A 24,072-nucleotide genomic window follows, 5' to 3' on the forward strand; every position below is an offset into this window, starting at 1 on the left:
TTTGTCTTATTGTCTGCCATGTACCCTGTCTGTTAGAGATGATCACACAGTAAAAAATGTGAATTTGTAATGTCACCGTGTAATAATTGTTGTCTCTCATTTCCTGCGAAGTAACATGTAGACGAGACATTTCCAGAAGAGCGATGACGCCGTTTGACAGCAAGAAAACATCTTTACAAAATGAACTATCGCTGCTGTCATGTTCAAGAGCCTTTTTCTCTCCGCCAGATTCAGATTTAATTTTTTTCATAAATGATGAACTGCCAAACAAAAAGGAAATGAGTTTTAGAAGTGGGAAAGAGTTCTAGTTTCTTCAGTGGCAGTAGCCTCAATAAACCAGAATGCAATGGGATGTGGCAGGCACAGGGAAGTGGGAGACTACTGCAACCTCGAGTAGACACTGCACAACTTCTTTATAGTCCTTGACTATAAATCATGATCCCATATTTAGCCTAACTCTGAAATCACATGGCCGGTCCGTGTTATGCAGTGGTGGTGAACCAGATTTCTTCATAATGCATCCTCATTGTTTCTCGTTGATGTTTATTTGACTGTGCCCATAGAAACACATAACCTAAAATATTTGTTTCATCTGCTTTTTCTGTTTACAGGTTTGACTCAGTGTTTTTGTTTCTGCACCATCACAATGATAATCGAGGAGCTGTGTTTCGACTTCAGGCCCAAACTTTCCTAAACTTTCTGATGGAAAGGCTCCACTGACTCAAGAGGGAACATAAATCCTGTATGCCGTGACATACAGGACGGCGTCAATCCAAAATGGAGAAAAAGAAAACGTGCCCTCGCCTTCTTGACTACCTAGTGGTGGTCGGAGCAAGGTAAGAAGTTCGCCCGACTTTATGTAGTGTTGGTTTTAAGGAATATCTGAGTCAATATGTCGTAAAGGGAGGCTTTAAAATTAAAGTTTAGTGATGCCAGTTCAAGAAATTTTTACTGTTTAACAGCAATTCATTTTCCTGACAAGCCAAGACATTTTGGCACTGTTAGACCAACAACTATACTGTGCCAAAAACTCATTCATTTCAGTGACAGCGTGCGTTGCTTCCAGCAGAAAAATTAATTTCAGAAAATCTTGTCGCAGCTCTACTTTTTGCCACAGTACAAGGCGACGTTATCAGTCACAATCACAGTATAAAATACTGCATGTAGAAAGCACACATAGCGCTCTCCCACATGATTTTTAGCATGCATAATGAAGCATAGTAGCACATTGTTTGAAGCACAGCAGCCACGGGCGGGAAAGGATGATTCACATGAACACAGTTAAATTAGAGAACGGTCCAGTCTGCCGAGTTAGCAACGGAGTATCTCGACTGGGATGTTGAAGGATTTAAGAGTTGCGCTTGAGGGTAATTTCAGAGTTGTGCAGTTGGATAGGTGTTACTTGTTTACTTCCCCTGACCAGATTTTAAAAGTTTTTTAGATTTAAAGAGCTAAACATAGTTAGAAATTTTCTTCTGTAGCCACCAGACTCCTGTCAGGGCTTTGATAACCATTGCATTGTACAATCAAGTAGTCGAATGCTTTGGTTTCTCCTTTATGAAATTCTTCTCTCTTCACTTAACCACCCTTTCAAATTAAATTTATGTTTCTACATGAAGGGAAATGGATTTTCAGGCTCATTAGATGCATAACTCATACAGTAGCAGTAACGATTGGCTGACCATTTTGCTGCTTTAAAATCAAAATAAAATGTTTGTCCGTCTCCCCTCCAGGCAACCAAGTAGTGACAGCGTGGCACAGACGCCTCAGCTCCTCCGCCGCTACCCGCTTGAAGACCACCACGACTTCCCGCTCCCACCAGACGTTGTGTTTTTCTGCCAACCAGAGGGCTGCCTGAGCATACGCCAGCGTCGGGTTAGCCTTCGCGACGACTCCTCGTTTGTGTTCACGCTGACCGACAAAGACTCAGGAATCACCCGCTACGGAATCTGCGTCAACTTCTACCGCTCTTTCCAGCGAGGACATCACCGTACTCGAGGGGAAAAAAGTGGCCACGCGGCAGAGGCGGCAGCGCAGGCGGCGGAGTCTGCCAGCGAAGGGTCGGACGGCAGCAGCGGAGGCCCGGCCTCCACGTTATCTGCACCTAACAATGCCGAGTTGGCGCCTCCTCCGTCCTCCGGAGAAGAGAGCGGACAACCGGGCGCCGAGCCAAACGCCGGCAAGTCCCCACAGCACAGACGGAGCGCCGCTAAGATGGCAGCCAGGAACCGCAACAGCACGCTGACCTCGCTGTGCATACTCAGCCACTACCCTTTCTTCTCCACCTTCAGGGAATGCTTGTATATTCTCAAGAGGCTGGTGGATTGCTGCAGTCAGAGGCTAACCCAACGAGCTGGGCTCCCTCGTGCTACCCAGAGGTGAGGCATCTATGACCATTTTATTTTGGTTTGAAGGTGGTACTATGAGTTCTTTGGGCCACTATCTAATCATCAAACCAATGTCTGATTGATTGCATGCTTTCCCGATGGCAAATACTTATTGCTTTTGACACCGTGACCTTTTTTGTCGTGTCACCCTTCGGCCAAATCTCAACTTTGATCACGAGATCTCGTTATCTAACTGGCAGATCGCCATGAAATTTGCTGAGTACTCTAATAGTACCAAGGGGATACAACCTTTGATTTTAATAAACCCGTGGTATTTACTTTAACAGTATGAATTGTTAGTTCTCGACTCGGTTGGTACAATGTTTATCCCTTACAAAATGATTGTATTGTGCAATATAATGAACTTTACAGCCGGAGATTTGAACATGCACAGTTCCAATTAATTTAAGAATGAAGAGCACTGCTTAAAAACACTTTGTAAGCTGTCTTTATCATCTCTAAGCTGTTGAACAGCATCAGTGCGTTCATGCTCATTTGCCGTCACTTGCAAATTATTAACCACACAAACAGAGTTGACAGTTTCTTAAAATCCTTTTTAAGGCTAGTTGACAAAGATAGCAGAAAACGTGTCTTCCTGCTGATGTTTTCTCTCTCCGTCTGCTTCTCTCATTGTCCACCTGTTCTGTGTATGTTTGTGTTGCAGAATTAACACAAGAGCCTTTGTCTGTGGCGCCATGGATTTTTTTGCAGGCCATCTGCGGCTTGTGTCATGTTTTCACAGTGTGGGTTTATGCTATCACACTCCACCTTAATAATAAATAATAGTAACCAAAACACGCAGCTCCTTATAGGATTGTTGAATGATTTTATATTACAGTTAATTGATCCAGTGTTATAGGTTCATCTGAGGTGCAAAGATGTTTTTTTTTTAAGACTGATAGATGTAATTTCTTATATTAGACATGAACAAGTGATGGAAAGACTTCAGTTGGGTACAGCAACATTTTTCTTTGATATTTGAGTTGTGCACATTTTCTAGAAAAGGGGGGAAGTTATAACCCTAAACCAGAAAATAAAACAAACAAAAAAAGCACGATTATCAGGCCACATTCAGACACGATCCGATGCTGTGGTGAAAACGTAGGTTTTTCCCAATAATTTGAGTCGGGTTGTGCTTTTTGGCTGTGGCGGTGCGAGCCACAAGGGTGTCCTCCAAAATACGCAGCGACCTGCAGCGGAAAAAAGCTTCCAGTCATCCTGAAATGTCTCTGAAACTGAGGCTACACACACACTAAACTGTGGCTTTGCTGCAAAATAGTGACACGAAGATGTTTAATTTGTTCTGTTCTTGTTTTGTCCGATGGTTTGAGAGAGAGGGAGAAAGCGAGTCCTGGTTGGGTAATATAGACAGTGAATGAGAGTGAGCGAGCGCCAGCATTGATGAAGTTGGTTAATCAGCGCTATAAAGTCATTTCCTGATTGTTTTACAGCGGGTACATTCAGCACAAATAGACACACACCCCCGGCAGCTCTCCCTCACCCTCACACACAGCCGGACATCCCTGCGGCTGAATGCACCCTTAGACTTGAAGCAAAGAGTTGATCATATTGTATTTCTCTTAATAAACCACCAGGTGTGTTTGATTCATATTTTACTTAAGTTGTGGAAAAACACCCACAGCCGTCCACTGCATCTTGTTGTGATGTAGCAGTATTTGCAGAGGTCTTTTGGATATTCTGTTGCCATGGGTGACACAATAGATTGCAATTTTGGAGTGACAAAGTGCTAATTAGGCTGTCACTTCACACTGGCTTAGACCCAGTATGGTTGTTGCTCACCCAAGGTGCACATGTTTTCCCCTCTGTCACCTGTTTATAGCGGAGGAACCAGTGCAGCTTTCCCTCCTTCTCATCACTACAGGGGATTGTAGGAATGTCTAATGCACAGTTAATCTCACACCTTGACATTATTTTTAAAAACATACCGCAGTGCATCCACATTTATCAGTAAAGAACCGTTGGTTCTCTGACAACCTTGGAAAAAAGGCCATTCTAGCCAAGGGCTCGAAAAAAACTGCTACCTCCTGACATGGTTGGTTGAAATGCAGTGTGGCAATGACAGAGGAGGAGGAGAGCCATTGCATAATGGCTGCGAGCTTTGTGCTATGGCGGCTCTGACAGATTGAGGTCTCGGGCTGCCTTTGGGTAGCAGCTGCAGTTGGTGGGAGGGCTCCAAAGGACTAATGATTTATCTGCCTCCTTGCTGCACACACACTGAGCATACACTCCAGAAAGGGTTTAATGGCACCACGTGTGCGTTGAGTCGAGGGTTTTCACGTCAATATTTAGGCAATCGCTTAAGAGCCTCTCCTGTGTTTTCAATCTCATTTGCTCGTCATATTAGCGATTTCACCGTGTGTTTGCAGCAATAAAATGTATGTGTTATGTATGTGATCAACCAATTGATGCACATTAATTGTCACATAACATTTCTGATTATGTCATTGCTAATAAGAGTCACTTTGTATAATGTCAGTATATAATCATGCTGTTACACAATGTGCAGTGTTTTCTTTCCCACTGTTTTTTCAGTAGGCCTAACTGTTCAGTAATTTTAAGCTTGGCATTTGAGACACAATCAGTTCCAACGAGGTGTTGATATTTCTAAAACATTTTGCATTGTTTGTACTATTTCTGTGCATCCTTTCAGGTTTGTTTTTGGAGATATTTTTGGGATGTGTGAGAGGAGTTATTAATAAGACCAAACTGTTTTATTCATTCTGTGTTTTATGTTTCGAACCACTTCAACAAGTACTAAAACAATTCGTCTTCAAGTCTTTACATTTATCATGAAAAAATGTCAGATATTCACTCAGATTTGAGGATCTCCTGTCCTCAGTTTTATTGAATTTGTTGTAGGGAAGCCCTAAGCAGTCATACAATTAATTTCCTCTGTGACAATGAGTTAATGTCATTTGTTTTCTCGGTGTGTCATTATCTTGTAATAACCAATGTCATTATCCTGATAATTTTCTCGAGATCTCAAGATAACAAAACTTTATTTTCCAGAGATAACGACATAATTATTTTAAAATCTCAAGATAATTAATCATGCTATGCCTTTTATTTCCTCCATTTTCTCGTGATTACAAGATAATTCCAGTTATCCAGTTATTTATGTGTATTTATGTAATTAACATGTTGTTATCCTGAGCCAACGATCAGTTTCTTGAGATCTCAGGATTACCAAACTTTTCTCGAGACAATAACATAATTCATTTTGAGATCTTGAGAAAATGAAATGAAATTAACTCATTGTCACAAGAAAACTGAGGAAATAAAGTTTATGAATGCATGACCACTTTGTAGTTTTGGACTTGTGGTCGCACATCTTGAAATTTATTGAAGATGTCTTTATGTTGGGCATTTGGCCAGAAAAAAACAAGCAATTTGGAGACATCACATCATCATATTTGGTCATTTAGAAAAATTTCTGACATTTGACAGATCAACAGAATCTATAATTAAAATAATAAATGGGGTAAAGGAAACTGTCTGTGTGCGTGTGCGCGTGTGCTGGGACTTCTGAATATACACTGTTTATGTCCTTTCTAGGGACACCATGTGGCGAGTATTCACTGGGGCGTTGTCGGTGGACGAGAAAGGCAGCCAGCTGCTGGCCGACCTGCGGGAGATCGAGTCCTGGGTGTACCGGTTGCTGCGTTCACCGGTACCGGTGGCGGGACAGAGGCGCGTGGATGTGGAAGTCTTGCCTCATGAACTCAAACGAGCGCTCACCTTTGCCCTGCCTGATAACTCTCGCTTCTCCATGGTCGACTTCCCCTTGCACCTGCCCTTAGAGCTGCTGGGTGTGGACGCCTGCCTTCAGGTCCTCAGCTGTGTCCTGCTAGAGCACAAGGTAAGAATAGGCACAGCGAATCATCGCTTGGGCTCTTTGTATTTTTAAAGTCCACGAGTAGATGTGTTGATGTCTTTGAATGTATTTTATTAAAGACCCAACTGAGGAGAAATAACAAGCAAAGCTATATTTAGTATGTCATGATTGGTCAGTGGTTTTTTGGAGTGCAGCTGCATGTCCCCGTCTGAACAAAGAACTTTTTTCAAAGACCTCCTGAGAAATGCCCTGAGTGACCTTCATCAGACATTTTCTGTTAGATGTAGGCTCCCCGAGGCCATTTTACTGCAGCGTGGACAAAGCATGATGGGTAAAAAGAAGACACCGTGTGACTGAAAGGAAAGACTCTTCATCTGTGTTTCTCCTATCATGAACACTAGAAGCATTAGTAAGGGATGTAATAGAAATCCTTGGCTGCTGCTGGTGTAGTGTTCTGTCGTTGCTCTTGGTTTACAGTGACATCGATACACAGGCTCGTTTGCAGCCATCGCAAATCAAACCACAGCTTCAGTCGCACTGCAGAAAGACCACACTGTCGCTAAAATAACATTCTCCGAGCCAAAAGATTCAGATTGATTGAAGCATCTTCGTGAATGGTGCATAAGGCTGAGCAATTTTATCGATCCTGCGATATATATCGATATTTTGTATCGGTTTTTCACCCGCGAGTATCGATACATTAAGTCCCATTCAAATCCCCCGTGTTACGCCTGGCACTCTGCTCGCTGCCCATTTCCCCCCGTTGGCTTTGCAGGAAGAGCGATTAGGTCAGCCAGCCGTTAGTCGCGCTGTAGAGCAGTTCTATCAAGTTACCCGTCTAGATGTTCTCTTCACACAGACGCCGACGTCTACCTCTTCCTGTTTACGCAGTCAGAGTGAGGATTAAGGATTAATAATTCATTCCAAGTCAATGGAACACTCACAAGATGTTACCAAAAGCACACTGTCCCTTTTTAAAAAATCTTTCGAATCGTATCGTGATGGTGCATTCATTAGTTTAGTGTTATTTGCACCCCAATCCTAACCTTCTCCTCCTCCAGGTCCTCCACCGCAAATTCATTCTCCACCTGTATGAAATGCTACCATCCTGTATTCATCCATTTTTGAAGCTGAATTCAATACATCATTAAATTCAGTCAGGCTGAACTAAGTGCTGCCCGAAAGCTTTCAGAACGACTTTCTTTCAAGGACTTTGTGCTGCCAAATGAATTTTTCATAACAGTTCAGTTTTTAATACTGCAGTTATGAATCCAAGGCAAATATCTCGGACGTTCACATCTTTTTATATTACACAGAAAAAAAGAAGGAAATGTGGATTGATCAGACAGAAAATTGTGTGTGAGAGAGCACCAGAGCAAGTGTTTGTCTATTTAAATTTGACATGCACAAGTTTTGTATTGAAATATGCAGTAAAATAAAAGTTTACAATGCCTGCCATTTTTGTTTTCCTCAGGTCATTCTTCAATCCAGAGATTACAATGCTCTGTCGATGAGCGTCATGGCCTTTGTGGCCATGATCTACCCTCTGGAGTACATGTTCCCCGTCATCCCCTTACTGCCAACATGCATGGCCTCTGCTGAACAGGTGAAACATGTCATTTATTTTAAACGTATTTCAAGTAAGTGGACGCAGTTCTTAATTTAACACGCTGTCCATTGTGGTAACATTTCTTTTCTCCTCTCCACAGCTCCTCCTTGCCCCGACTCCCTACATTATAGGAGTACCGGCCAGCTTCTTCCTCTACAAAGCCGATTTCAAAATGCCGGATGACGTGTGGCTTGTGGACCTTGACAGCAGCAAGGTCGGTACAGATAAGAGATGATGACAGATAAAGTCTGATTCATCTATCTATTAGATTAACAATGTTTTTTTCCCCTTTCTTATCTAAATTTAGATTGTTGTGTCTTTGTCTCCAGGTTATAGCTCCCACCAATGCGGAGATTCTACCACCTCTTCCAGAGCCCGAAGCAGGCGAGCTTAAGAAACATCTGAAACAGGTACTGCATGTCTTTGTCTGATTTCCTCTTAAATTCCTGTCAGTGTAACCTTTTATTATTCTGCTGCACTATGGCAGCTCAGGGCTCGGCCCAAAGCCAGCGAGACCACTGGCACAATTTTCAGAGATGTTTCTGGAATCCAGGTACCGGTCTGGAGCCCGACCTTTTGATGTTTGTTCCTGTGACGTTTTAGTTAAATGAACTTTTATGTGAATGTAAAACTTCTCTTTCAGCAGTGTGAAGAGTAAGGGCTTCCTTCTTCAACACAGTTGTATGTATTGTAGATGAAGTGTGAGAGCATTTGAAATGGGTTTTGTGGTGCACTAACATAAACAAATGTTGTTCTTTTTTTGTTTCCTGTTTTCGTTGCATGCTGTAGCTCTTGGAGGTAAAATCAGATCCTAGGACCCTGCTATTGAAGCAAAACCTTTAGTAATACTGGTAGTAACTAACTTGCCCCCCTAACCCGATTATCTAACTTAACTTTAGAGTCTGGTTCTGATTCATGGACACAACTTTCTTTTTTTGTACTTGCGCACTGCAAGCAACACTAATCACCCATCACACAAGTCCCTTTAGCTGTGGCTAAACTTTCAGCTGTCATTGGCAGTTATTCGTTAGACTGTATCTTCCACAGTAATTCTGCAACTTTAATTACTGTCATTTCATGTTTGTTTATGCACAGTAATGGCACATTCAGACAGAATTTGATGCTACAATCAGGAAATTACTTTTTATATCGCTGCTTTATCGATGCAGGCTTCATTTACTGTCTATGTTTCTCAACAAATGTCATGTCACTATCTTGCAGCGTAAATTGCAAGTCAGACACAGATTTAGATGTTTAGTACATAAAATAAACAAAGCAAGACTACCCACACTCAAATGAATGGAAAAATCTGTTCCTGTCTGAATTCGCCCTAATGCTCACACATGGCAACAGTAGATTTTTCCTCACTGTGAAACACTATAAAAGGCTATCATAATAAAACTAACATTCACTTTTTATCATACATTTCAAGTCAAACATCACATTCAAATTATGGAGGTTTTTATAGAGTAGTGGTGGGCAATTTGATTATTTTAGGCGTCCACAATCTACTTTTCAGGTGAATAATAGAGATGGTGGTATTAATATCTTCTTTCTTCTGTTTCCAAACTTCACATTAACGAATTGACTGGCAGATTTGCACTTCATGAACAAACCAGTAGAGTGATGCTGATTGACAATGCAATTGAGTAGGAAAGTGATATTTTATTTATGTATCTTTTGGCTTCTACGGTAAATTAAATAAATCCAGGATTGAATTGCCGTTTTGAAACGTGTAGTATCTTTAATGCAATACTATGTAGCTATATATGATAGCACATTTCAGAATTAAGCAAAGGTTGCACAAAGTAAATCATGGATCGCGATTGTGGTTCAATATATCATGATATTTATTTGCCAGATTGCCCACCCCTAATACTAAGGACTTCTTAGGCATGCAAGAACAAATCTTTATAAGTTATGAAGTCGATTCAAACACTGAAGTTAATTCTCACATTGAATACATCCAACATAAACCTTTTGTTCATATGTTTCGTAAAACTTGTTTCTTAAACAGTTTTTAGGTCCTTACATCTTTTCAAATCCATCCATCCATTTTGATTAACATGCCTTGAATCAGAGCCAGTTTGTTAGCCGTGTGTGACTTGCAGCTCTCTCTCTCTCTGTCTCTCTCTTTCTCTCTCTCTCCCCCTGTGTGCAGATGTGTGACTGAGAGGCTGGTGTGCAGAAGTGTGCAAACCCCTCAGATTAGCAGTTGTGTATTTGGAAAACAAGCACACAATATTGATATCTGTGAATGTAAAAAAAAAAAAGAAAGTTGATTATATGAAGACTGTGATGCCAAAGCAAAATGCTGCTGATGTGAGAGTCACTGAAAATACTTGCACTTAACACTGAATCACTAAAAATAAATCGGTCCCAAAGGAGGGTCTGATTTATTTACTTTCACAAAATTGTCGTAGGTTAATTAGACGTTAGGTATATTTTATTTAGCTTCACTGTGCAAGTATTTTATCTATGTTTTTGAAAAGATCTGCTGTTTTTGTATCTGTCATCACCACTCCATCGTAACCGCTGGTCGGTCACCATGGATGGTCTTCATGTGTCTTTTAGTGGCTGGATTCTGGAGGTGAAGTCTGGTTTTTGGTCACATTGTTGCATTGTCTGCGTTTCTCACTGTCTTTCATGTTGAGCATCTCTTTTCTCCTCATATTCCTCTTCTCTCTCTCTCAGTCTCTTATCTTCACTCTCAGTCAGTCTTGCAAATACTCTTGCACGACTGGCCTTCCATCACCTTGTCAAGACGAACACAAATGTATCCTTTTTTTTATCTCCTTTCTTCAGTAAAATGCAGAATAGAAAATGAAAATGATGAAGCAGCAAGGAGCCTCCTTTATTGCACAAACAGATCAGCATATTTTTTTTCACATAGTTAGATCGTTTTTTGGGTGGCACCCATGTGCTTCATAAAGCTGTCAGCGAAAATTGGACAAAGAGGGAAGTACTGTTGAAAGGAGACAAAGAAAAGAAAGGGAAAGGGCCACGGTGGTGACCCTTCCATCATGTGCTGTTCCAGTGTCAGTCACAAAGTTATCATCCCAGGCCTTCATTTGATTCTCCTCGCATCTCTCTTATCCCCTTCCTAGTGTCTGGTTAGGTTGACCGTGATCACCCAAAAGCAGATCTTCTCCTCTGAAAATAAGGTTACTCATTTCTCCTCCTGTGGAATGTGTAATGCCCCTGCACGGATATCTTCTCTCTCACATTATTTTGCTTGTCACTACTACTTGTCTCCTGTTCTTCAAGACTTTATGAAAAAATGCATAAACAGTGTCACAGAATGTTGCGGATCAGTTTTTTGATACACTGCTTAGCTCTGGCTTGAGCATGACTGAATGTGCGTGCATCTATCTTGGCATCAGTGAGTGTTCTCGTAACCAAAACAAGATATGATGGAGCTAAAATCACTTCGACAGAGTTAACATTCATCCAGACCCAGCAACTAAATGTTCCATTATGCTAAGCTAAACACTGACACTTGAGTCTGCAGCAGTTCCCTCCAAGCAAATCATGCATAGTGACTTACTTCCCTTTGTGCTCCTCCTCTCCAAAATGACACACCCACCACAGGCATCAACATGCACAAATCTGCAGCTGTAGCTTTATTTGATAAGAGTAAAAATGGGGTAAAACCTGTTGTTAATTATCTCTTTCCTCCCGTTCAACATGCTGCTCTGTAGCAGAGATGCTTAGTAGTAAGAGGGATTACTATTTAGATCAATTTAGCAAATTGGATCATCCCATGAAATCCCTTTTAAACCAGATTCAAGCAGTCAGTCACTCTGGAACTAAACGTTTTCTCTCCACAGAGAGGGCAAACGTTTATATAACGTCCCATTTAAATGTAGAAATTGATATCATTCAACTAAATGTTGATGCCAATCGTGGGAGTGGTCCATCACAACGCTGTGTTGTTGTCTTTAGATCCACCGCTGTGTTTGTAATTTGTGTCACCGTCACCTGTTCCAGGCCTTGGCCAGTATGAGCTTGAACACCCAACCCATCTTGAACCTGGAGAAGTTCCAGGAAGGTCAGGAGATGCCCCTGCTACCGCCTGGACGAGATAAGGCGTCGCCATCCTCCACAGAGTTCAACCCCCTGATTTACGGCAATGATGTTGATTCTGTGGATGTAGCCACCAGGCAAGCCATAAATGTTTCTTTGTCCATTTGTCATGTTTTCATTTTATGTATGGAACTCCAAAAAGGGGAAAAAATAACTCAAGAATTATATTTAGAGATGCACTGATGTGGAATTTCAGGGCTATTAATGATAAGGTAGACTTTATTGATCCCACATCAGGGAAAAAAACAGCGGCTCACAATGTACGAGGTAGATAAGAAAAACAGTGTCTGTCTTCAGCTGTCCGCTCTCACAAGTTTGAAAACCGTCCAGAGTTTCCAGCGAGTCTCTGTGATGCTACTCTCTCCAAATTCCCTTTGTAGCCTGGTTAGCACTGTTAGCTTCTACATCTTTATTAGAGAGAGAGAGAGAGATCTTACATTTCCTGTGATAACAGATGGTACACCTGGTTCGTACCTTCTTTTCCACTCTGGGCGCTTAGATCCAGTTCTGCGTCCCTGTCATCTTCTCCTCACTTCAGCATGGATCTCCGGTCTTTCCACAGAGAGTGTGCTAGCCTTGCCTAGTGCTAACAGCTGTTCGAGAGCAGTAGCTTTTTTTAATCACCCAGATGTGTGCATGAAGTTGTCAGAAATATAACTTGTAAATATGTAGACAGAAATATTAAGCTAAACTAACTTTTTTTCCCCTCATTCAGGGTCGCCATGGTGCGGTTCTTCAACTCCCCAAATGTCCTCCAGGGGTTCCAGATGCACACTCGCACCTTGCGCCTCTTCCCCCGGCCCGTGGTGGCTTTTCAGTCCTCCTCTTTTCTCGCATCTCGTCCACGACGCTCCAGCTTCGCAGATAAACTTTCTCACACCCAGGCAGTGGAGTTTTATGGAGAATGGGCTCTCAATCCTACCAACCTCGCCTTTCAGAGGATACATAACAGTAAGACTCGGTTAAGATGATGGCAGTCTCTATCTTGATCAATATGCACTATAAGAAATGTGTGAAAGTCTGTATGCTTCTATTTCAGATGTGTTTGATCCCTCTCTAATCGGTGACAAGCCCAAGTGGTATGCTCACCAGCTACAGCCGGTGCTCTACAGAGTGTATGATGGAAGCTCCCAGCTGGTTGAAGCTATGGCTGGTCCCTTGGAGGACGAGGGCAATGAGTCAGACCCCACAGACAGGTGAGACATTCCAGCCTAACGATCCAGTTTAATCCGTTTAGTTGAGTTCTTGGTTTATTTTAGTACTTACTGCAGGTAGGTGGCAGGTGATAATACATTTCATTTGTTGCAGTGGTAGTGACAGCGAGGCATACGACGACTCCAGCTCGTCCTATTCCTCACTTGGAGACCTTGTGAGCGAGATGATCCAAGGTGACATCCAGGGAGACACCCCAAGTAAGTCGTCGGTTCATTACAAAATGTGCGTTGATCACATGCGTACACTTTCCTTCTTTGTAATCTTCTGAATTGACGTGTTAGGCTTGGACCCGCCTACCCACGCTGCACTGGGAGACGCCAGTGAGGTTGAGTTTCAAGACTTCGAGGACTTCAGGGAATGTCATGGCTCAGAGGGTCCACCCAGCGGGGACGGACCTGCCGAACCCTCCGATGGACAACCTCTTCGCTCAAGCTCCAGCACAACCGCAAGCTCGAGTCCCAGTACAGTCATCCAGGGAGTCAACCATGTGTGTGATCATTCTAATGAGTGGAAAACTTAATTTTGTAGAAACTCTGAGGAGACATTTACATATTTTCCTTTAACCTGTGTGCTCATTTGTCTAGGATCAGGGTGAAGCTCCTGAAATTGAAGCATCAGCAAGTGCCACTTTACAGAACCCTGTCCCTGCTTTGGGCAGTCAGCCATTCCTCAGACCTCCAGCTGATCCTGGCCTGGTGGACCCAGTCAACAAAAAGCAAGAGTATGACAACCCATACTTTGAGCCTCAGTACGGCTTCCCCTCAGAGGATGACCCGGATGCAGAGGAGCAAGTGGAGTCATACACGCCTCGATTCAACCAGAACCTCAATGGCAACAAGTGTGTTAAACTTGTTATCACTTGAATGAATGTGTTCATCATTCAAATGGGCTCTCTGACCAAACCATGCAATGTTCTCTGTCATAACCCAGCATGTCCAATTAATCTCTCCATTCATGGTGGTCTTGAATCTTTGGTGTTGTGATGTGGTATGAACGTTGAGAGTTTCTCATACAGTATACATATCTTCCTGTGTCTACCACGGTTAATGTCTTTTTGTTAATTACTTTAGGGCACAGCGTCCTTTACGTCCCAGCAGCCTGAGGCTCCCAGGAGAGTCTGACGGAGAGGGAGACTCTCGTAACAGCTCGCCAAACTCCACCATATCCAACAGCAGCAATGATGGATTCGGAGGACTAATGTCCTTTGCCAGTGAGAACATTTGAATTGCATTTGGTTTCTTTTCAGTTAAGTCAAAACTGTAAAACATGGAAAGTGGGCAGATTATGTGGGTGATGATGAATTGGAGCACCAAAAGCACTTGTCAGGCCCAATTCACCAATTCTTGAAGACTTTACGCCCAATTTAAGCTTGAATATGCCCACTCATGCCCTCAAATCCAGAGTGTGGAGTGTGAAATGGTGTTGCCTTTTCATGCAGTGTAGAGGACAGAATTACTTGATCTGCAACAAAGAGCTAGCATAGACTGTGACTAAAATCAGTGTATCGCGATATAGACACATAAAAACAGATTTAGTTTAAGCTTGCGCTTTAGGACAGTTGTAATCTATTACTAATTAAATCACTACGTGTATGTAAAGGGGTTACTTTTGTGACAAACATATAGAGAGTTGTGTGCTGATTTAGTTCCACTAAGTTACTGTGAAAGGTTTTAGTGTCTTTTAGCTCATTGTTTTGGTTCATTCTAACCGGTCAGTTTTCTTTTAGCAAAAAAAAACAACAGACAGCAAACAGGCCCTTTAGCTGCTAATAGCTTTACTAGCTGGTGAACATAGTGAAGCCATTAGCAGGTAAAGAGTTAAATATATACAGCAAATATAAAATACATACCGGTATACAGTACTCAGAAGTTAGTAGATTACGACTAAAAGGAGAGTGAGTGTTGGAACATCAGATGTTGTTTCCACTGTCCAAAGTTGCAAAAAAATCAGGTTTAATTCAGAGGTTAGGTTTTGTTTAAAATGAAAGCTTCTATTATAACGACTGAGTCTGCTCTTATTGTCCATCTACATATTTAATATGGGTTAGTTTGACAACTTATTTTTCTGTAGCTCAGTCAGTTCTATCACTGTTTTGATGAAAATAAACATGCTTCTCTTTTTTTTTTATTTTTTAGTGCTTGATCGTCTAAATTTTATTCCTGTTTTTTTTGTTTTGTTTCAGGCAATCTTTACAAAAACCACGGCACCAGTTTCAGTCTGTCCAATCTTGCCCTTCCCAACAAGGCGGCGAGGGACAAAGCAACGCCTTTCCCCAGCCTAAAAGGTAGAACAGCACAGCTAACCCGATCACTTTCACAAGACTGTCCGTTTAACGTCTTCATGTGGTGTTTTTGTTTGTCTGTCTCAGTTGTTCAGTGTTTCAGAGGTAATGAAAAAAAAAAGTTAAATGTTCTGTTGATGACGTAACAGGTACAGTAGTGAGAGAAGGGCGATACCTCTGACCCACTCTTTCAATATATTTTGTTTAAATCATTCATGTTTGCAGCCATGTACCTTCTTGTTAAGTATTCTTAATTTATATTTTAACATACTAATTTACATTATACACCAAAACCATTTTGAATCCCTTCTTTTAATATATATAAAATTCTAATAATTATTAACCCCTAACTCGTCATAATCACGCTTTTGGCCGGCACTGCTTACCAACTAAAAACCATAATTAATGTTCACTAAACAGAAAAGCGTAGTATTTTTATTAACTTTACTCTGACCTCATTCATTTACTGACTGTCCCTTTCTGCCTTTTTGTTGTCATTTCTTTTTCTAAATGTTATGTTGGTGTAAAAAAAAAAAAAAAGAATATTTCAATATTGAATTTGAGGAGGAAGTGGAGCAAGCAGGTTTGTTTTTTTTTAAATATAGCCTGACTTTCTTCCCACTGGTTTGCCAAACAGATATGGCACTATTTTAAAGGAGAATATTGAGGATGTATCAAACAATGTTTTTCTCTCACGAGTAATGGGAAAATCCACCCGAAAACAGACTTCACATTTGTTGTTGCCATGGTCACAGTTTGCTCTTCGTTTGTAGAGATGAGCAACTCTTTCTCACGTGCAGTTTTTCTCAGACTATTAATAAATTGCAATTATTAATTAAGCATGTTTGGAGCGGTTTACACGTCACATGTGCACCGTGGTGTCATTTGAAATGTGGTACGGCAGGTCTTTTTTCAAATAGAACAAAGAAAGAGGAAGCAATTCAAACCAGCTGCTCGATTATAAGGTTTCATGGGTAGTTGCACAGTTACACATGAATGGAGACCTAGACATAACAAAATTATTCCAAGCACAGTCGCAGCTGATGCTCTTATTCGGCTGTTTATTAAAGTCTTAACTGTTAGAAGACTGCTCTTAAATTGGCTAATAATTTAATATGAATTCTGTTTAGGCTGGATTTTAATTTCAGATGAGAGAAAAACCAGGCGAAGCATGGTTATTTAACTCAATAGCTCCACTCCACGTGGAATAGCTGCCATAGAAAATGTTCTGTTCCTTTTGATTATGATGTGTTTTGTCTTTGTCGTTCAGATGACCCCGACAGCCCGGGTATGTTCATGTGTGGTGTGATAGTTTGTTAGTCAGGGGGGTTAACCCCTGACTAGGCTTTACCCTTGAAGTGACCTTTCCCTACCTATCTTACACCCTGTTCCTCAGCATAGGACTAAGATAGAAGACACACCTCTTTAAAGTCATTTGTGTATCTCCATGCCTCCCCCTTCGTTCCTTTGCCATTCCTCTGTGTGTGACTGCTGGGAGTCTTTTTGATGCACTATGACGTGCACATTTTCCTTTCCGTGACTACAGACTGCACATCCTTACTACTACAAGAAGTAATGTTTTGATGCTAGTTACAGTTATATCTCTGGGTGATGTCCTCAGTGAATGAACTTTTTTTGCTGCCTCCCGACTCTCATGTGTGTTTTTCTTTATTTTTTTGCCTTGCTTGCTTGTGTGGTGGCTCCCATTATCGAGTGTTTCCTTCCCCCTTTCTGAGGTCACTCACTAAAGGTCGCAGGTTTTCTTACGAAGTATTTTACTGTGTGTCATGATTATCTTTTGTGTCTTTGTGCTCAAACCAAGATTTCTACCTCACATCATGCACAAATTGTAAAGAAACGACTCCATTCATTGGTCTAGATTTGCATTTTTCATTGTCGAACTGGCATTATTCACATGGCCCTTCAGTATATACAACAAAGTATGAGCTACACACAGCTCCTACTTGGTACAGTAAATGTTGAATGTGTGTGCAAACACATGGCATATTATCAAACACTTCCAGGGTCGAAACCATCATCAGTACATATTGTCTTCTTCTCTATTCTGTCTTGCCCCTTTCTCTTTTACTTTTGATTTTCTTTGTTTTGGCGCCATGTTGAGTGTGCATGTCTGTTGTGTTATGGGTTGATGTTCAGACTGGTTGTGTCTGGGCCGGTGTCCCTCTCTCGGTCCACCTTTTTCGCGGCACTAATTCTGGGTTTTGTGTGCAGTATTTGGGCTAAATTCTCTAATGGAGATTATAACAGAGGCCGGCCCGGGGAGCGGAGAAGGTGGGTTCTGCCCTTTTTAATCGAGTGAGCTGCATGCTTCTCCAAGCCAGTCAACTACATCTCCTAGCATTCTCCCCCTTTGTCTATCCTCATTTCAGTCACCGTGTGTGTCATCAAAGATCCAGTGGAGCATTAAGTGTGTTGTCTTGTCACACCACCATTCATAGTGACTGTTCTCCTTCTTCAGACTAACTCTTTATTTCACTGTGATTAGCTTTCTTTATTAAACTAGGCTCATCACAAGCGAGTTTCAAAGGTCTTAGGAGAAAAAGTATATTTAGGAAACAATACGGTACATAACAGATACAGAATAACAACAGAACAGATTGAGCTAATCTACCAGCATCCATTGTTTGTCAGAGTTTTCTCGTCCTTTATGCTCCCACAGAGTACAAATGGGGTTGGGCTCAATCATACTGTAATCGTGTTGTGCTCAAAAAGCAGTGACTACAGTAAAATTATGATGATTTCAGCCTAACCGGTGAAACATTAGCTAAATGTAGGCTTTTATAAGGTTGTCTATATTGTTGTCTTCCATCTTGATAAGTACAGCCTGGCAGATAAGTAAAGTTTGTGCCAACATTACTAGGGTTTTTTTTCTACGGCTATCACCGTTGAACTGTCTCAAGAGGCTTTGAATATTTGTTGGTTTAATAGTAGTGAAACATAATTAGTCTGCCAAAAGCAGTGGGAAGTATAAAATATATGAGATTGAAGTACAAACATTAATCTTTTTTTAATTAAAGATTTCATCTTTTCAATCTCCCTTGAAATGTCCCTTCACTTATACTGTGAGGTTTGTCTGGTAGTGTAATATTCATGAGGCAGTTGACCGTTTTTTATGTCTTTCTGTTTAAACAGAAAGATTTCATTAATCCCCCGAGTGGACGACAACAAACGATGAGTCAGACAGCTCACAACAGACAACAATACAAGACATAATAGCGCAACAGTAGTAACACCAACACATGAGGGCATTAACGGAGCTCAGGAGGCCGTCTAGGCACTAAATTTAAAAACAGGATATTAATACAGTCAGTCACTTAATGAATTAATAAAAAGTAGACCATTAGTGATTCACCTAAAAACAGGGGACAGGCTGTAAATGTTAAATAAATCCTTAAATGAACAAAGGCGCATAGGAAATGTATAAAAGAAGATATTGAAATGTTTCACAGCTATGGGCACAGAAGACGTGAAGCAGCTTGGCATCCTAAATCAGACACTGTGTAGATAAGCGTATCCGAAATCCATCTGACAAACACTCATCAAAACTAGTCATCCAGTCCTCGTCTGTGATGGTGTTTTTTGGGGGGGGCGGGGGGGTCCATCTGCAGAGCTGCCATCGTGTCATAATGCAGAATCATAAATGGCGACCGCCCCATTTAAAATCTTAAATCACTTCATTAAGCTCGACAAACTTAATAGAAGACTTACACATCATAACAGTTCATTTACTGAGTTTGCCAGCTCCGTCTCCCTGGAGGCTTTTCAGCTTTTTCTTTCTTTGTACCTGCAGGTTTACAATTAGGTTTGTGTTTCGGTGTAAATGGTTTCCTATCCATCAAGTTGACCAAACAATCTTAAGTTGTGCTGGCGTGCAGAGCAACAACAGAAATGATTAGGTTTTAGTCCATTAGAGAACTTAATTAGGCTCGCTCCATCCAGACAGGTATTTGAAGCCTCAGGCAATACTAGAATCACATACAAGCTCTCTGGTTTCTAAAAAGTTCTAATCCCCTTAAACAATGTTAACATTAAACTACGTTATGAAGTTGTATTTGTGATATTTCATTTTTATAACTGTGACTGTGAATGACTGTCTGATAGTCCGCTGGATTTATTAATGTCAGTTTCAACCCGGCTGCATAAAACGAGACTGTTGTCGACTTGTGTGCTGGTGATCTGTTGCAGTTCGGATCATTTAACAGCGTTTTCGAGCTTTGTTTGCACACTGACCTGTTTGTGCGGTTGCATTTAAGTGTTTGTTGGCTCAGACATTCAGGCTTCACTACAATCTCTCCCCTTGTAACTCAGGTTGAAAAATCATTTGACCCCTAAAGTCAAGGACCATTTAAAAAAAGAAAAAAAAGCTGCAGCCTCAAAGTATCCTCCACTGACATGCCTCCAGGCACTTCTAGCCACTGTAAAAAGCCATAGTTGGTCTGAAGTCTAGCCAAGACCTGCAGGCAGTCTGACAAAACATATTGACGAAAGCATCCAGCCAAAGACTCCACTGGAGTTACCAACAAACTTTTTCATTTAACCTGAGATATATGTGGCTGTATTCATGGTGCACAAAATCCATTAGCTGTCTCTGCTGTCTTCCTGCAGTATTTTTTTTTTTTTTTATCATACTCATAAAAAGTCTTTGGGTTCCAAGTGCTGTTTCTATTGCAATCACTTTTAGAATAAATCATAAAGAAAACCTAACAGCTGAAAGATTCTGCTTGTGCAATCAATGTAAAAGCTGATTTCTTGTCCCCACGACACCCCAGCAAACGATAATAAACAATAGATCCCCGCTGTCGCAGAACAGTGACAGTAAAGCAGCCTGTAATGACAGATGTCAGATCAGAAAAGCTTTCTGTCCTCGTCTTTTTGGAGAGCGCTCCACCCCCGTCCTTTCATGGCTTTTAGAAACAGAATCAGCAAGTCACAAGTCTGTTTTTCTTTTCTAGCTCATTACAGTGTAGATCCGTAGAACTGGGGATTAGTGTATTGTGCTGCAGTGAAAGTGAAATTGTCAGACTTGCTGAAGCTTGTTGGGCATGCTCTCTAACTGTGACCCAACTCGAACCTGATTATCAGAATCACTTTTAATCGCCAGGGTTGTGTACACATGCAGAAATCTGACTCCGGTGTGAGTGCAAAGGATGCTGAAATACACATGATTCATGTAGTTTGTTGGATGTCTGAGACTCAGGGTTACTGCACAGGATTGTTCATGACACTGTTTACTTGTTTTACTATTAATCAGCTGAATGATGGTGGTATAAAATTGGATCAGGAGCTACTCAGGAAGGAGCCATATTAGGCTGACTAAAGGAGTATCAGACTGTAATTCATCTCAGAGTTTAATCAGGTACCAATACACTACATCTACAAGTGCAAGTGACTTTGGCAGACACCGTACAGACATCAGATTTCTGCCAGATCGATTGTCGTTTGTTGTGCAGTCGGATGGGGGAACACCTGATTAATTGCCTGAATGATCAACGACCTGGCTGTTGGGTTTCCGGACTGTCGGAAATTTCGCTCGGCTGTCTTAAAATTCCAGATTTCCTGATTACCTCGCGGCTGCCAAACTGTTACAGACACTAGTGAGCTTAGTTTAATATGACTGGAGGAGTATTTTACACGATGTGTGACATACAGTATCTGTGATACAGACTCCATACTGTCTGCATCTTCTCACTGTCTGTCGCTCCACGCATTTTTAATGTTTTTCCTCTTACTTTCCATTTATTAAAAAGTAATGCTGCCTTTCTCTGTCAATATTGTTGAGTAAACAGTGGTCTTACTTTAATAAACTCACTAAGGGTTCTGGGTTTACATTGAGTGTTAGTACCATCGTACGATGTGAGTCTAAGAGGTTGCATGAAAGGCAGATCAAAACTTGCATCATTTATAAAAATCTGCATTCTCTGCCCAGCTTCAGATGGAATAAAAAGATTCACATCAGGGGAATTTATTTTGTCTGAGATGGGTGTGACATCTTTGAGATTATTAAGAGCAGTGTAAAAAAATCTCAGACATCTTTCAAGTATAAAAACAGGGACACTCATTAATAAGCAGCATCCAAACCTCCGTGCTTTGGACTCAAATGGATGAAGTCTGGGTCATATATTTTCATTTGAGTCAGTTGAATGACTTGCCTAAATATTTAATATTTTTATTCTAAGATAATGATAAAATGATTGACCCAACCCCCACAAGTGGTTCACTCGCAGATGCCAAGCATCACAGCACATCACAGCACTGCAGTGACATTTTAAAAACGAGTCAGCTTGTGATGTCATAGCGTAGCTCACTCTCCTTGCCATCCACTTTATTTTCTCTCATGCATGAGATCCCCGATGTAGTTGCCGTACACGCTGTCCTCCATCTGACCTCACATTTCTCTGCTGCTAATGTGTGATGCCACCACCAAGAGCACCATTTGGACTCCTCTGTGTGTGTGCGCGCGTGCGTGTGTGTGTGCGCGCGTGCGTGTGTGTGTGTGCGCGCGTGCGTGTGTGTGTGTGCGCGCGTGTGTGTGTGTGTGTGCGTGCGCGTGCGTGTGTGTGCGCACCACGTCCTGTTTGATTTGTCCTTCACCTCTCTTGTTGTAATAATAGATTCTAGCAGCTCCAGTAAATGTGTCTGTTCAGCTGTAGATAACCTTCAGTAGATCCCAGGTGTGTCTGTCCTCTCCACAAAGTAATGTAAACTTCTTTCTTTTCTATTTGATGTCGTAGTAGTTTGAAGACTAGTTCCTGGTGAGCAAGTGCCCTTTGTGTGTGTCCAGTCCAGTTCTACTGACTGTCTAGTAGTGTGCAGTTTTGTTTTGTTATTTTGGTTCTCTTGTTCTGTGGTGTTCAGATAACTTCATCGTTTTGGTTCTCCTTCCAGGCGCGCGTGCACCGCGAGCACTTGTGGACCAGAAGTCTTCGGTGATCAAGCACAGTCCAACGGTGAAGAGAGAGTCGCCCTCTCCTCAGGGTCGAGTCAACAACACGAGGTGATGAATCCTTTTTGAAATACACAGTCATACTGCAACTTGCATCAAGTTGTTGTCAGGGTGACTGAAAGTGTGTCGTTCTGCTTCAGTGAGAACCAGCAGTTCTTGAAGGAGGTGGTGCAGAGTGTTCTGGACGGTCAGGGAGTCGGCTGGCTTAACATGAAAAAAGTGCGCCGCCTGTTGGAGAACGAGCAGCTTCGCGTCTTCGTGCTGAGTAAGCTGAACAGAGCCATCCAGTCGGAGGAGGATGCCAGACAGGAGGTCATACGTGATGTGGTGAGACACACCGTGACAACAAAACCAAAGAAATAATAATGATTGTTTTAGTTTTATTCTTCTCTCTGTTTATAACATGTCAGAAAATACTAAAAGTTGTCTGTTATAATATCCAACAGCCCATATTTATTCAGTTTACTCTTATGTGACAAAGAAAAGCATCAAATCCTCAGACCTGACATGTTGAACCAAGTGAATTTTTGTTTGTTTTTTTACTTTCAAAAAAATCACAGAAATGATTATTCTGTTATTAAAATAGTTGCCTGTAGTTTAGCTTGAATGTGTATTAAGCATTTTACAGCCATACAATACTTGATAATCAACAGAAACACTCAAGAACTCAAGAAAAAATATCAAGTTAACATTTTTTTTTTAGCTCATACATTTGTCTCTGATTATAGTCTGTGCAGCATATGACACCCTCTATCTTTAAACCACAGGGCTTGTCATGTAGCTTGCATTTTTGTGTCTTGTTGAACTCATTATAAACCTTGTTTCTGTGTTTTTGTTTCCAGGAGGTGAGCAGGAAAGTGTACAAAGGCATGCTGGACATCTTGAAGTGCACAGTTTCCAGTCTGGAACACTCGTACACTAACGCAGGCCTCGGAGGAATGGCCAGTGTCTTCAGCTTGTTGGAAATAGCACGCACACATTATCAAACCAAAGGTACGTCCGCATGTTTGGCACAAGGGGGATGCTGTATTATCTGATTTTTATAAAGTAGGTTTTAAAAATCCTGTCAGCTGTTTTCTTGAGACTTTTTGTGCTTAGATGCATAACAGCAGTAGGCTACTAACACTTGTTCGTGCTCATGTTTATGCGAAGCTTTAAGCTGCATGCTTGACTGTAATTTTAAAGTTTAGTTCTTTGCACTGTCTTTTCATCTTTGTATAATACTGTTAGACTACTCCTCTCCCACTTTAAACCTCCACCTTTCTTCTTTCCTGTCATTTTGATGAACTCTGTCTTTGGCCCCTTGATTTTGGTAACTTGGTAGACCCAGAAAAACGCAAGCGAAGTCCGACAGACAGTGCTGGCAGCCCGGGGAGTAAAGAGAGTCCTTCTGGTCGTATGGAGACTGCCAGACCTCAGGGCCTCCTGAATGTTCCCCACCTGCAGCTGCCGCACCACCCAACAACAACAACGGGCAAAGGAGCCCGTCATTTTGATACCCGGAGTCTGAACGAAGAGAACTTTATTGCCTCGATTGGTGTGTACACCACTCCAACCCCGGTTGCATGTGCACTGTGAGATTCCCCCCCCACCTCGTCCCTCTACAAGCTCATCAACCTTAAATACCAGCCTCCCACCCCTCCCCTTCCTCCAACCGTCTCAAAAGAAAGATCC

General features: G+C 41.6%; 1 protein-coding gene across 16 annotated transcripts in view; it reads left to right on the plus strand.

Annotated features, from left to right (window-relative positions):
- Positions 1-24,072, plus strand: part of madd (MAP-kinase activating death domain) — a 49,001-nt gene that overhangs the window by 7,379 nt on the left and 17,550 nt on the right. For 9 of the 16 annotated variants that reach the window (XM_027281430.1, XM_027281428.1, XM_027281422.1 and 6 more), the window contains exons 2-20: positions 612-836; positions 1,734-2,378; positions 5,964-6,267; positions 7,718-7,849; positions 7,953-8,066; positions 8,182-8,262; positions 10,960-11,016; positions 11,843-12,015; positions 12,654-12,889; positions 12,978-13,134; positions 13,247-13,350; positions 13,435-13,640; positions 13,738-13,991; positions 14,224-14,363; positions 15,336-15,437; positions 22,341-22,449; positions 22,539-22,725; positions 23,241-23,391; positions 23,723-23,935. In XM_027281430.1, coding sequence (XP_027137231.1) covers positions 778-836; positions 1,734-2,378; positions 5,964-6,267; positions 7,718-7,849; positions 7,953-8,066; positions 8,182-8,262; positions 10,960-11,016; positions 11,843-12,015; positions 12,654-12,889; positions 12,978-13,134; positions 13,247-13,350; positions 13,435-13,640; positions 13,738-13,991; positions 14,224-14,363; positions 15,336-15,437; positions 22,341-22,449; positions 22,539-22,725; positions 23,241-23,391; positions 23,723-23,935 — 3,424 coding nt within the window. In that variant the 5' untranslated portion in view covers positions 612-777. Of the gene's footprint in view, positions 1-611; positions 837-1,733; positions 2,379-5,963; positions 6,268-7,717; positions 7,850-7,952; positions 8,067-8,181; positions 8,263-10,959; positions 11,017-11,842; positions 12,016-12,653; positions 12,890-12,977; positions 13,135-13,246; positions 13,351-13,434; positions 13,641-13,737; positions 13,992-14,223; positions 14,364-15,335; positions 15,438-17,666; positions 17,727-22,340; positions 22,450-22,538; positions 22,726-23,240; positions 23,392-23,722; positions 23,936-24,072 lie in introns of all 16 variants that reach the window. The other 7 variants (XM_019273403.2, XM_019273410.2, XM_019273407.2 and 4 more) reach the window with 3 other exon arrangements.

The sequence above is a fragment of the Larimichthys crocea genome, chromosome VIII (assembly GCF_000972845.2).
Source record: "Larimichthys crocea isolate SSNF chromosome VIII, L_crocea_2.0, whole genome shotgun sequence".
Classification (NCBI taxonomy): Eukaryota; Metazoa; Chordata; class Actinopteri; family Sciaenidae; genus Larimichthys; species Larimichthys crocea.